General features: G+C 36.9%; 1 protein-coding gene across 1 annotated transcript; it reads left to right on the top strand.

Annotated features, from left to right (window-relative positions):
* Nucleotides 1-1,947: 1,947 nt before the first annotated feature.
* LOC18435140 (uncharacterized) lies at nucleotides 1,948-14,372 on the top strand. The gene is made up of 2 exons (XM_006845191.4): nucleotides 1,948-2,441; nucleotides 13,128-14,372. Exon 2 carries the CDS (start codon nucleotides 13,252-13,254, stop codon nucleotides 14,206-14,208), a length of 957 nt encoding a protein of 318 aa, XP_006845254.1. The 5' UTR covers nucleotides 1,948-2,441; nucleotides 13,128-13,251; the 3' UTR covers nucleotides 14,209-14,372.

The following is a 14,372-nucleotide window of genomic DNA, read 5'->3' as shown; positions in this document are numbered from 1 at the left end:
CCATCTTGACAAGATGCATGAACGTGAGAAAACAATGGAATTTGAGTTTTGAAACTAGTGCATCTTGTAATGATTTTTGGATCGTCAATTTTCAAAATTTTTAAGTTTTCATAAATCAGCTCAATCTACTCTATTTTTAAAGTTTTAAATTTTATAATTAAATAAAAAAATACATTTGAAGGCTATCCCAAAAATTTCCAGTATTGAAACCACATTTCTCGATACTATTCAAAGGTGTACTTTACTTTGATTGTTTAGAGCCTCGGCTATATACAAATCGCACTATATATATATATATATATATATATATATATATATATATATATATATATATATATATATATGGGTTTGTCTAGATTTAACAACCCTTAATAATACAAAGTTCAAGTTAGAAAGGGTTGTGATGGGTGTATTTATCAAAATAAAGATTAATTTTTTTATTAAAAAATTATTTAAATAGGTAATTTTACCATTAAGCAATGACAAATTTGAAATTTTCACAAAATTATAATAGCATTTTTAAAGTTAGTATCCTAAAATTTTATTTGTAAAATGCCCTTATATTTTAGTTAAAATTTCAATTTTACTATTTATGGAGATGACAAAAGTACCCTGTGTCTTATAACAATATTTACAAAATTGCCCCAAAAAAGTAATTTTAAAAAAAAAAATAGATTACAAAATTAATTAAATCTACCCTTCACAATTCTCTCTATCTTGAACCTTTGTAATTTGAAGGGTTGTGAAATTTAGATTATCCCTATATATATATATATATATATATATATATATATATATATATATATATATATATATATATATATATATATATATATATATATATATATATATATATAAGAAAATGATCATTTGAGCTAGTGGGCTCACAAATAAAAATGAGCCCAACGGTTTAGATTGAATATGGGCCGATCTAATGATTTGGTAATGTTTGAATTTTAATTTTTTTTCTATAAATCCAAACCACTTGAAATTTTAGGCGCGTGTTCATAAAAAACAAGTGAATCTTTGACAAATATCAAAAAATTATTTTATATGAAAAATTTAACCAAAATACCCCAGTAAATGGTCAAGACCTCATTTCGTATTTGAATTTTTATTTTTTTATGCAAATTCAAATCACTTAAAATTTTTAACATCTATTATTCAAAAATAGGAGAATTTAATTAAAAATATAAAATAAATCATTTGTAAAATATAAATTGATTAAAATACCCCTAAAAATTTTCAAAAGTATTTTGATCAATTTTTATTTTACGAATTATTTCTTTAAGATTTTTATAGGGTGTGCTTTGTTAAGAAAAATGAACGCTTAAAATTTCAAGTGATTTGGATTTATAAAAAAAGAATTCAAATACAAAATGAGGTTTTGACCGTCAGATCGGCCTAGATTGAATTTGGGCCGTGGGTTGACACTGAAGCAGTCAGCTCATGGATTGACATAATCCATTCCCATTCATATATATATATTATTTTTATTTATTTATTTGCTAGTGCGCCCCTCCAAGAAAATAGGACGTTAAAATTTCAACTAAAAAAAAGAGAGCTTTGAGAAAAAAAATAAAAATTAAACTTATTAGAATATAAATTAGGAAAAGTATACGATCATTTATCTTTGGTACAAAGTGGTCACAATTAATCTTAACCATTGGATGTGAAAATTAGATGGCAGCATTTATTCTAATGACCAAGCTCAAACTTTAAGAGAAATTTTTCTAGAACTTTGTGACACACGCAAGCTTTCAAATTTCACTTCGGGGATTGTTGTACATAATTGTGACCACTTTATATAAAAGATAAATGATCTCATTGTATACAATCTTTATAAATTATAACATGAGTAATCATTCATATCCAATGGTTGAGAAGTGGGTCCCATATAAATTTTAAGATTGTATACAATGAGATTATTTACTTTGGTACAAGGTGATCACAATTAACTATAATCATCTCGGGTCAAATTTGATAGCTTGGATGTATCACAATCATCAAAAAAAATTTCTTTTGAGGTTTGAGTTTAATAATAAAATAATTACAGCCATCCAATTTTACATCCAATGGTCTAAGATTGATGGGATACCTTCTCCTAAAGGTAAATGGTCTGATTCTACACTTTCCCATAAATTATACGCGTTAAAATTGCACCGTGGTGCTCGACATGCAGCGCTCGTCGACTAAGATTCTTTGACTGAAACAAAAAAAAAAAGAAAAAAAAAAGGGCAATTCAGGGAAAATATTGCTCTCAAAGTCTGAAGGAAATATTCCCAGACCCGTTGCTTCGAAGTCTTAAAGGTTGTTAATGCCGACTCTCTATTCTTGATTATGGCCTCTCTCTGCCACTGCAACTATCAACTGGATCGAAGTTGCAAAAATTTTCAATTACCAATTACGGTCGCCTTTTACATGCTCTGCTTCCTCCGAAGGTATATGCACTTGATCAGTTTTGTTTGCTTAGGTTTTCTGAGAATTATCTTTCATCTGAGAAATCTGCTGGATTTTGTTTTCTTTACTTCTAAAACTGTCGCCTCTCTGCGATTTTGTCATTGCATTGAAGAATTAGATGCTTCTGCCTGTGATTTTCACAGTGAAAACAATTTCTTATGGATGATTTCAACTCTAAGTCGATCTATTCATTGAAAATTACTGCTCAGAAAGGAAAGAAAGAAATTTCAACTTAAATAAGAGGGAAAGATCGGCTCTAATTGTTGTTTTTGTTCTTTGTGCTGGACTATCCCAAGTCCTTCTCTGTATCATTTAGTCGTCTTACAATGCTTTACTTGGATTTTGTGAATTTGCTTTTGTTTTCAATTAGAAATTCCGCACTAGAGAATGATTGCATGAATTGATTTCAGAAATTGTCGGTGAAGGGTTCATGGTATTTGTGGACATTTAACTGTACCACTTTCAGTGACAAAACAAAATGGTTCTGTTTTACTGTTAGGATCTCAATACACAATGAGAAAATAAATGGCTGAAAGCTGAGAATTACAATAAAACTCATTAAAAGTTTTGCCTCTTCAAGGGTGCAGACCTTCATACAAACTACTTGGACATGGCTAATCCTCCTTAGTGTTTTTTTTTTCTTTTTTTTTTTCTTGTGTATTTTGTTTTTAATTTACTCCTTTTTATGTGCTACTTTCTCCATATTTATTCTTTTTGCCTTTCGAAACCATCCCTATCTTCCGACCCAATCAAAATGACCTACCTTCTGAGCATCAAAACTTCCTAACAAACTACCACATCATAAATCCCTATAAACCAAAAATCCCTATTAACTAGGAAAATCAACCCATTAATCACTGTTTTCTATTCCAGTAGATTTCATACCTGCTAGAATCCTTAATCTCCAAGTTCGTATCAAACGACCCCTAAAAAACAATCTTGTCCTCTAGATTTATTTTTCCTTTGTCCCCAGTTGCCATTCCAATTCCATAGGGTTGTTATCTTCTTCATGATTCTTACTTTTTGTGATGCCACTTTGCTTGTGTGGGCTTTCTACTTCTAGTACTCCGTACAGATCTCTTGCAACTGCACCTTCCTCAATCACTTATGCAGCTTTCTCCCTTCGTACTTCCATTTCTTTCCAGAGAGTTCTATATCCTCACGTTCTTCTTTCTCTTCTTCAACTTCTTTATATGTTGGGATCTCGCTTTGACCATCCATATTGTTAGCTCCATAGAACCAATGGTATTCATGGTACATGTAGGCATGACCCATCTACATATTGAGGCAACTATCTCTCTTATGAATTGCAACACATAACGTGCTCCATCAGTGTGTTTGAGCGTGGCAATCAAAGAATTGATAGTTGTCAAGATTTGCCTTTGATCGGTGATGTTTTCCTTGATCTACTCTATGCCTTGTTTTATTTCCCCCATTGCAGTCACAGCCAATTGAAACGGCCTAGTATTTGGCTCTGATACCAAATGTTACGATCCCACTAACCACTAAGAGGATAAATGCCTAAACTGAGAAATACAGTAAAATTCATTAAAAGGGTGCCTTTTTGGTTGGCAAACTTCCATACAAGTCCCTTTGAGGGGGCTGGTCCTCCTTGGGTTCTTTGGACTTCTATTTTTTTTTCCAAGCTCCTTTTTTATATGTGCTACTCTCTCCCCATTTTGTTTCTTCCTGCCTTTGGAAACCTTCCTTATCTTCCAAGACAATCAAAACAACTGAGCCTCTAAACATTCCAACTTCCTAACAACCAACCCCAATATAAATCCCAATTAAAACCAAACCATAAAATAAATTCAAATGTTACCTAATTTTGTTCTCACCATTCTACTGGATTTCTTACCATCTAGGATCTCTAATATACATTAGGGGCGTATTTTTTATAGAGGAAAACAAGACTGATCCAGACTTCAATAGAATAGGGTTAGATTGAATTAGATTCAATTGCACATTTGTATCTGTGAAAGTGCATTGTCACATCACCTTATGACTTGCTTTTGACTAATTATGGACATGAAAATGACCCGTCAATGATTATTAACTTTCTAAAAAAGCCTGTCAATGATTGTTATTGACTGTGGCCAATAATTACTTCCATATCTCTATCCTTGTGCTTCTTAGCTACCCTCCTTTGTAGATTCCTTTAAGGAAGATGTACTATAGGCATTATAACTTGTAAGATGATTCAACCAATTTAACTATCGAGATAATTACTCTCTCTAGCTTATTACCTCAACCTTCATGGAAAAAGTTGCATTTGGGTTTGAAAGAAGTGGCGCCAACGGATGTTTTAAACAACAGACCTGCTCGGCAAGGAGGCATGCCCTAGTTTGGGTCAATTCAGTGAGTCCCACGTTTATTTGGCGAGTTTTTCCCTGTTCTGAAAAAAAAAACAAAAGCAAAAAAAAAAAGGCCCAAAAAAGGAAAAATAGGGAAAATTCAGAAAAAATAAAAAGGAAGAATCATAAACATTTGGAAAAATTATACAAGATGGAGAAATGATAGTGTTGTAGTTCATATGAAATGCCAATTTCCACATTTGTACACGTATAAAAGTATTTTGTGTATCAATGTAAAAGAACTAATCATTTTCTTTTGAGAGAATGCAATAAAAATACAAGATTAAAGAAGATATAACTAGATATAGTGAACTTTGTCTAAAATCAATGTTTATAGGACTTCAAATTGAACCCAATTTTGCTTACCGAAAGTTTTAAAGTTGACACTCCCAAATATATGTCTTGTAAGAATAAAGGCCTCCAATCCTTGGAAATTGATCCTCAAATGCCCCAAATTGGAACCCTAAAAATAAAGTTAAGATTGGACTTAGATCTACTTGATCTTAAGATTTGAGCCCAAATTTTTTTGTCAAACCCTAAATCGAAAATCAAAATCTTGAGTTTGAGAGATTTTGAAGTTTTTTGTTGAATCCAAGGTTTCAATCAGTCAGAGGGTGCAGAAATACCCCAAATGAAAATTTTCAGCGCCTATGAAGCTTTGAAGGGGAAGAAAGTGTGGACAAAATAGGGTCTGGTTTCCATTTCCCTTGTATTTAAACTATTTTGTTGGGCTTGGCAAGTCCTGCTGGACTTGATCCAGATATGTTGGGCTTGGCAAGTCCTACTGGACTTGATCCAGACTTAGGGACTCACTGAGTCTATTAAACTGTCCATGTCAGAATAATGACCCCTCTAGTTAATGTTTTTGCTATTGGAGACTTCTCCATCGGAGTACTTCTTGGGGAATGAAGTGACCCTTTCCTTGAGAGGGTATATCACAATTGAATCATACATTGGTTCTACTGTAAAGTACCTGGAAGTTGGGGCCTGAACTAAGAGATTCAAGCATTCAACTGTTCTGCTAAAGCAACGTCTAGGTCAAATTGAGGGAGAACATTTAATGACCCAGCTGCCTATTAGTGTTTGGGAAGTGAGCTCTTAATGATCACTGTGTAGACTTGGTATATGTTGTTGGTTTGGGTAAGTTTATTTACGTCTTCTTTTCTCTTGGAAAGGGGACCATTATTATTCATCATCATTTACTTTGCTCATTGTCCATTTCCATGGGACTTCTTCACCTAGAGATAGATAATTAGCTTCTGACTGCTCCACCAATTTTGTGGGACAAGTTGCATGGAACAATGAGCAGTATGTGGTGCAACCAGGGTTATCAATACCGGACCTCACTGGCCAGTTCTGAATGAGAAACTGGTGCCCTAACGGGGTTAGGGGTCCCCACCCGGGGAGCACTTGGCTGCTCAAAAGACTGTCAAAATAGGTCTAAACTTGTCAGTTTAGATTAATTGAATTTGCTGGTTCAGACGGCTAACTAATTTGATTTCCTTTGTGTTTTTCGTTTATATTTTCAGCCTGCTCTTAGTTTAATAAGGGTGAGGACCTTAAAATTTCCCTTAACCCGTCCCAAGCCCGGGTAAAGGAGGTAGGTTGTGTTAGGTAGCCAGCCAGTGTAAAACTTTGCCACATCTTATCATAAATCCTCAACCGTTAGAGAAGAGTGGAAGAACATGACTCTTATAGCCGACCCCAAATAATTGGGATAAGGCTTGGATATCAACCATCGATGAACTGATCGGATTAACCAAACAAAGTTTACTTCAATCATTATATATTGAACAGAGGCATAGCAAAAGGTCATAGCAAAACCTGTAGCTACTTGTACTAAAAAACAAGTAAGTGTGATTCCCACTAAACAATGAAATGTGTTGACATGAGGAGGAACATATTTACTAGTTACAGCCTGGTCTTATTGGTGAACGGCTTGTATGACCAGTTTGGACCTGGCTGTTTCTCTCCTTGTTTGATGATGAGTCCGGTCCTTATAACACGCTGCCACTATGTGCTTAATATTGAAATGCTCGTCCTGTAGTATCAGACGCCCCATGGCTTCATGTACTTCGGTCAAGGAGGGGGACCTGTGGGATCCTCACTTACCAATAAAAAAAGTTTGAAGAGAAAGAAGGATTATACAATCACATGTTAGTTTTGTTAAAATAGCACACTCTCCTAGTAGAAAGTATTTCAGGCCGACATATCACTATTGGTAGTACTTCTTGGTTCAGTGCCCCTTGCCCCTTAGGCATGTAGGGCCTTTATGGGTGAGTGCATGATGGACCAATGTGGGCTAGAGAGACTGCTTCGTGCCTTGGTGTGTGGAAAAAGCCGTGATTTTAATGGGCGCACTTGAGCCATCTTCATGACCTGCCATGTGGCACAAACTATTTGGGACATCTAGTCTGTGGCACAACCTGGATCTCCAGATAGACAAACCACCTAGAACAGTAATCTGCTCTGCTTAGCGCCCATTCTTGGTATGGTTATGCATGTGGATAGCATGGAGCCTCCAGGTTCCATGACCATAGCCACGTAGTTTGGTTATTGAAGGATGAAACTGTAGGGCCTGATCTAGTAGCTGGGATCATGTGCACAGTATACTCCTCAATTATGAGGTGCATTAAAAAGATTTAGGTGTGTTTGTAAAGAATTTATCCCTCACAGGCTCACTTGAGTGTGTATAGGGTGAACCTAGTAAACTGGCATCAGTGATGTTATGCTTGTTAGTGTCGTGAAGTGGTAAAAGAGACAGACAACCATGATGTTAGCCAAGGGTCAAGATGCATTGTCCAAATACTTTCTTTGATTTTGGAAGATGGTGGACCTCCAAACCAAGAAATATGTGTTTGATTGTTCCATTGGTTACGTAATTCTTCTAATAATTGTTAATTCAGGTATATGCAAGGAAGCAACACAAGGCAGCACACCTTGTTAAAATGGTAGAGTGCACGCTATTCTCCACTAGTCTATTTTGATAAAGTTTACCATCCACCTGACCCGTGAGTCATGAGTAACAAAATAAGAAGGATACTCCTGCAAAAAATGAGTCAAAATCTATAAATATCCTGGATTCATGAGATAGAGAAGGCTTCTTTTCTTACCTTTCAATAAAGCACTGCTGATGTGATGCATGCATGTTGAATCACTGGCAGTCTAGAACAATTAATTGCTCTTTAAGAGTTTGAGATGTTTATGGATCGTGGCACAGCACAAGTTGGCGCTGCAATATCGACTTAATTGTTTCGAAAGGTTGGTAACAAAAACTTGCATCTTTTGTTATTTATTGATCCATTTAGCTATGACCGTTCTTTTAAGAGGTTGAGTGGTGTTCAAAGATTGCAAATTTCAGTACCTCATGTGGATATCTCAGCCTGGGGTTTAATTGGTGAGCCTAGAATCTAGTTATCTAAGTAGGCATAAAACGTCCAAGAGCTAGACTCAACAAGGAGAAATAGTTAAACTAGTGAATGCCACCCTAGGGTTAAGGTCTAGGGACCTTAGAGTTTTTCTTGACTTAAGAAGTGATCTAAACCTAGATAAAGCACCCAACAACTAAGGTGGAGTGCAATATATAATCGGTTCGACCAAAACTTTTCTTCTAAAATGCTAAGAAGGAAGGACCTATGGGCTCAACATCTACACAATGATCTGACTGAAACTTTTCTCTCATATTGTTAGAAACTTAACCTAAGTGTGCTACTCTATGCTCTAAAAGAGTTTTTGGAAAGAGTTTTGTTCCCCCTGATAGGGAAAAGTTGGGTTAGGTGGAAAAGGCCTTGAGGCCCCTCGAAGGCCTTAATCCAAAACCATTAATGGGTGGTCAATCTCCTATATGGAAAAGAGATGCACTCATGAAGTTCTTGAGGAGAACAAAAAAGGCATGCAGTTTATGATGAAATAAATTGGGTTTAAGAGGATCCTAAAATGTGCCTAGAATGGACCAAAAATAGAATCTAAGTGGATCTAAAGTGTTTTCCAAATGGAGCTAAATGGGGCTAAAGGTGGGTCTTAAATGGGCCAAGGGTGGGCATATAGCTGGGTTTAAAGGGGGCCTAGGGTGGGGTTTTTATATATGGGTTAATGATGAGGTCTAAATGGGCCTGAAGTTGGATCTTAAGTGGAACAAAGGATTGTAAGATGCAATGGGGAGTATTTTACTGCACGTCAGGATATAACCTGGGGATTACAATCGTGACAGTGTAGAATATGGTTTAAAAGACTATACCGAGCCTGTGTATGGTTGCAGAGTCTTATGTGGGCTGTGTGTAGATTTTGCAATCTAAGCCCATAACTTCTGGATTCTGTGGGGATTTAACATCAACTAATTCTGAATCATGGACAGCTTCTGGAATTTTTAGGGGCGGGTTGTGTATGGTGCTTGACTTTAGACGGGGGGTTGTACATGGTGGAAGGATGCTGTGGAGGGGCTGTGTGGGATTCCAGGTGGTGTATGGGGCATAAATATGGATTAAAGGGCTTACGAGAGAGACAACATGAAATTTCTTAATTGGTTTCAGGAAAGATGGAGCTTTAAGATCTAATTTATACACGATGAGAGAGAGAGAGAGAGAGAGAGAGAGAGAGAGAGAGGGAAGGCTGCACAATTGTGGGTTTTTAAAAACTTCTAGAGTTTTAAAAAGAAGGTTTTGAAAGGATTTTAGAGAGAAAAGAGAATACAGAACATGAGTTTTGATAGGTTTTAGAATCGAGTGGGTTTAGGAAAGAAAAAGGAATCTAGGTTGATCCAAACACCGAATAGCCACAAAAAGAGAAGTGGGAGTGAATTGCAAATGGCATGGTAAAGGCGCAGTGGGAGTGAATCGCAAATGGCATGGTAAAGGCGTCCCAGGATGGCAGGTATGACTGATTAGCTAGTAGTATTACCAGAAACAGTCCATATGGGTTTCATCTATCTCATTACCTTCTTTCCCGAACAAGAGACTGCCAAAAGCGGAGGGCAAGTGTGGGCATGGTTTGAGTGCAAGTCATGTTTCTATGGCTATTTTGAAGAAAAGCATCTTGTAGTTTTACCAATCACACCATCTTGATGTTGTGCTTTGTGAAAAGGGAAGCCTCATTTTTTAGTGGATAGTGCCAAACAATCTGGAAAAAGAAGCAAAAGATGATGGATTTTCCATGTTAAATACCCAAAATTTTAGATGTCCCCTCAAGTGTGATGGTTAGTTCTCTTAGATGAAACAAAACATGCATTTTGTGGATTCCACTTTTGTTCCATAGATCAAAATGAAGTCCACAAAAAATGGCAAATGGTGAAAACTGTACTGTTCTAGCTCGTCATAGTGATAAGCAGGCAAGGAACCAAACCAAGAGATGAGTCAAGTTGGGCATGGGACACCACAATCCAAACGAGCAGGTTTTTCTCACAAAAGTGAAACAATTTCAAGTGCAATTAATAAACATGACGCCCCTAGCATTTGGATCATGTTAAATCCAATTTATTTTGCATAAGTTTTTGTCAATTGCATACTCTTTTTGTTTCCTTGAGAACTTCCATAAAAGTACATCCTCTTTTCCAAATAGGGGACTGACCACCCATTTACTGGTTTAGTTGGGGCCTTTGAGGGACTTCAGAGCCCGTTCCAACCGACCTAATTCCTACTCGGGAGGAACAGAGCGCCTTTCAAAATATTGCTTGAGTTTTTGCAAAAGGTAGGAAAAGTCTCAATTAGATCATTGTCTAGGTGTTGGGCCTACATGCTTCTTTCTTTTGAGCATTTTGTGAGTTCTCTTTTCCATTCATTGTGCTCCATTTTATCTTTTTGTTATTTTGTTTAGATTTGTTTCACTGATAGGTTTGTTTCACTCCTAGGATGATGTTCCCAAGGTTATCTGTTTCTCCTTGTTGAGTCCAGTTCAGGAGTGTTCTATGTTTACCTATATTCTAGGCACACCACTTAAACCCCAGAGTTACATCCACACATCACACAGCTAAGAAGTGTCTATGATGCCTTGTGGTGACAGTTTGAATTGAGGTGAAGAGCTTGGTAATTTTGAATTTGGGAGAAAAATATGGCCATAAAAAAATGGTGGATAATTACTTCAATTTTTGGCTGTCGTTATTTTGTTTCTTTTGTGGAAATTACTCTAGGTGTACATGGATCTATTTTGTGAAAACCAAAGTTGAGGTTCCTACTTCCTAATATCCTCAAGGTCTTCCATATGATGATCCATACACAATCTGACACTAAAATCAAGGTGCTCTGATCTGGTCAAGGTGGGGAGGACTCCAATGGCGAGCAGCTATCTTATTTGGAAGAACATAGAGCAGATCATCAAACTACAACAAAATGGGGTGGCGGAAAGAAAGAATAGACACCTCCTGGAAGTTAGTGGTGCTCCACTCGAGTATGAATGTACCCAAGAAGTGCTGGTCAGAAGCTGTGCACATTGCGTCCTATCTTATCAATCGGATATTGCAATTTAGACCACAAATCTCCCTATAAACTTCTCCATCGTGATCATCTACTGTTTGGTGTTCCTCCTAAAGTATTTAGTTGTATTTACTTACTCATGTTCTTGGTCCGCATTGTACAAAATTGGATCTTAAATACATAAAACATATTTTTCTTGGTTATCCATCCTCTCAAAAGTGTCACAAATGTTATGATCCAGTTGCAGGGAAAAAATTTGTTTCAATGTATGTAACCTACTTTGAGTTCAGTCCTTTTTTCCTTCCTTCTGGGGGACCATAATGTGGAAGAGAGGTTTCTTGCTCCTCTTCCTACCCCTCTCTTCAAGGGGATCACAATGTGTTTTTCTTAGTTATCCATCCTCTCAAACGGGTATTAATAGACCTTTCACTTTCATGCCCAAATATTGAATATGCTGTGAGCATGACTGTCAGTTTATGCATGCTCCACAAACTACCCATCTTGAGGCTGTTTATAGAGTTCTCAAGTGCCTAAAATCATCACCATGTAGAGGACGGTTTGCTTATGAGTTGAATCTTATAAAGATGCAGATTGTGCTGGTCCTATTATAGATCGAAGATCTACATCACGGTATTACACTTTTGTTGGAGGTAACCTAGTAACTTGGAGGAGTACAAAGCAGTCAGTAGTAGCGAGAACAAGTGCAGAAGCTGAGTACAGATCAATGGCTCATGGTGTATGTGAATTACTTTGGCTAAAATTCTTTTACGAGAACTTGGCTATCCTGTGAAGGGCCCTCGTATTGTGATAACAAGGCACCTATAAGTATAGCTCAGAATCCAGTCCAACATGATAAAACTAAGCATATAGAAGTGGATCGACATTTTATTCAAAAAAGTTGCCGCCAGAGAAATTTACCTTCCATATGTTAAAATAAAAGACTAGCTAGCAGGCATTTCTACCAAAGTTGTTGAGAAACGTCAACTACAAGTCATCTTAAGCAAGCTGGGCATCATTGACATATATGCACCAGCTTGAGGGGGTATTCTGTGAATGCAATCTTTATATCTATTTCTCCTGTATTTGAGTTCTTAAGGACTTATTTGTCATTTTCCCTTTTATAAGGACTTATTTGTCATTTCCCTTCCATGAGGGCCGTATTGTAATTTAATATTTTTATTTAGTATTATAAAAAGCGTTAAGTGGGGCATGGGGGTCAGTTTAGACACCACTGTAAATCCTCCATCTCATCCTCTCCTTCATATGATTTTCTCTCCATCTCTCTCTCTCTCTCTCTCTCTCTCTCTCTCTCTCTCTCTACTCACCCCTATATCTCTATAGCTTTCTCACTTCCTAAAATCTCTCTTATTCTTCATCACTTATCTACTTGATTACTATATTTTTAACCACTCTATCTCTCTCTATGTCTGTGTATGTGTGTGTATAGAGATGAGATGTATACATATTGTAGTCATATGTGCAGGATGGATCAGAGGTTATGTGTCTAAGCTCCTACGAGTTATGGATCTCATATTCGTACTTGTATTTATAACTTGTGGCCCCTGTTGTGGCTCTGCTGTTAGCCAGCTGGTAAAATGTGGGAAGCACGAGGTTGCTGATTGATTATAGTATCCATGATTTTTGTCTCTATGAATTACAGACTACAGGAACCAAGCAAATTGAAACAGCCACTGTAGCTACACTCCATTATCTCCATGCCCCAAATGTCCTTGCCATTTTGTATGAAAAGGTGTATCTTAGGTAGTATAAGCTCCTGGAGAAAATGCTTTGATGCAATTACTGCTCTATAATTTATTTTTGATCATCAATGTCTGCTCTCTGATAGTTATTTGGGCTCTTGGACTTCTTTCTAATGTGAATAACCTATCTACCTTCTATTCACTTCCAGGAGGAATGTAAAGTGCAACTAATCTCTGCACATTCCTATTTCTATGCTGCAATCTCTCTGCATGTTCCTTGCTTGGAGCGTTCGGAAACTCCACTCATGCAGTGTTAATCTATACTTCATTTAAATGGTTAAACCGAAGCGCAAAAAGCTAGGGGCAATTGCTCCAAACCACACCACAGTGTCGAAGGGGTTGCAGCCTCAAAACTCAGAACTCAATGCAGAGTCAGAAGAAGAGAATGATTGGGTTAAAGTAAAAAAACAAAGAATCACAATTTTGCTTCCCCCTTTACCAGTAAGTGCAAAACCACCTCCTCAAGCCTCAAGAAACAAGATCACAAGAGCCAGATCGAGAACTGCTAAGAATAGACCCAAAACTGCAAGCAAACATGTAAAAAAGGATCTTAGCATTAAAGAGAAGAAATCCAAGGTGGGTTATTTGGAAGGGGCAAAATCGCTTAGAAATGAGCAAACAAAGTCTTCTGAAATCCACATTAGAGAAGCATCAATTAATCCCTCAGCAAAGCAGCCATTATTGACAGGTGGATCAGCCAAAGTAAGGAGAATAACACAAGAAGCAAATAGGAGGATAGGTATTGGTGAAAGTATACCACCTTCTCCACATCTTAAGCTCCGCAATGGTGATGCCTTGGTTTCAGAAGTAAAATGTTGGAATCCTAGATCACAGAAGAATATTATAGGATTGCGAAAAGAAAGCACTCTACCAAAATCAGTGAATCATGGGTTTCCTGGTTCTTGCCCATGCATTTATGAGCGCAGAGAAGTTAGTGGGGGTCCAGACTTCATCAATATAGGTGCTTTGGACAACCAGAGTAGGCGAGTGCAGAACATTGAAAGGAAGCTTGAAAGGGCTGGGGGTATGAGCAAATGGCTTTCATCACTGGGCTTGGACCGGTTTGTTGAGCTGTTCCACACACAAAAGATTGATGGGATTCAGTTGTTGGAGTTAACCATGGCCAAGCTAAAAGACATGGGTGCAAATGCTGTTGGACCAAGGAGAAAACTGATACATGCAATTGATAATCTTAGCCAGCCGTATTATTACAAGGCATCTAATGCCTAATATATCCTGATATGCGTCCCAATGTGATACGAATCAGATCTCAAATGGTAACCGTTTTTGCCTTCTCCCTGTGTACATATGAATTGTCAATGTAAAAAGGTTTTTTATACGATCGATTATGATTCCTTATAATGAGGTCTTGTCTTTTATTCATTGAAAACAAA

The sequence above is a fragment of the Amborella trichopoda genome, chromosome 6 (genome assembly GCF_054954075.1).
Source record: "Amborella trichopoda isolate Santa Cruz 75 chromosome 6, AtrichopodaSantaCruz75HAP2 v2.0, whole genome shotgun sequence".
In the NCBI taxonomy this organism is placed as follows: Eukaryota; Viridiplantae; Streptophyta; class Magnoliopsida; order Amborellales; family Amborellaceae; genus Amborella; species Amborella trichopoda.
Note: the sequence above shows the minus strand (reverse complement) of the source record. Positions and strands in the feature narration are given on the sequence as shown.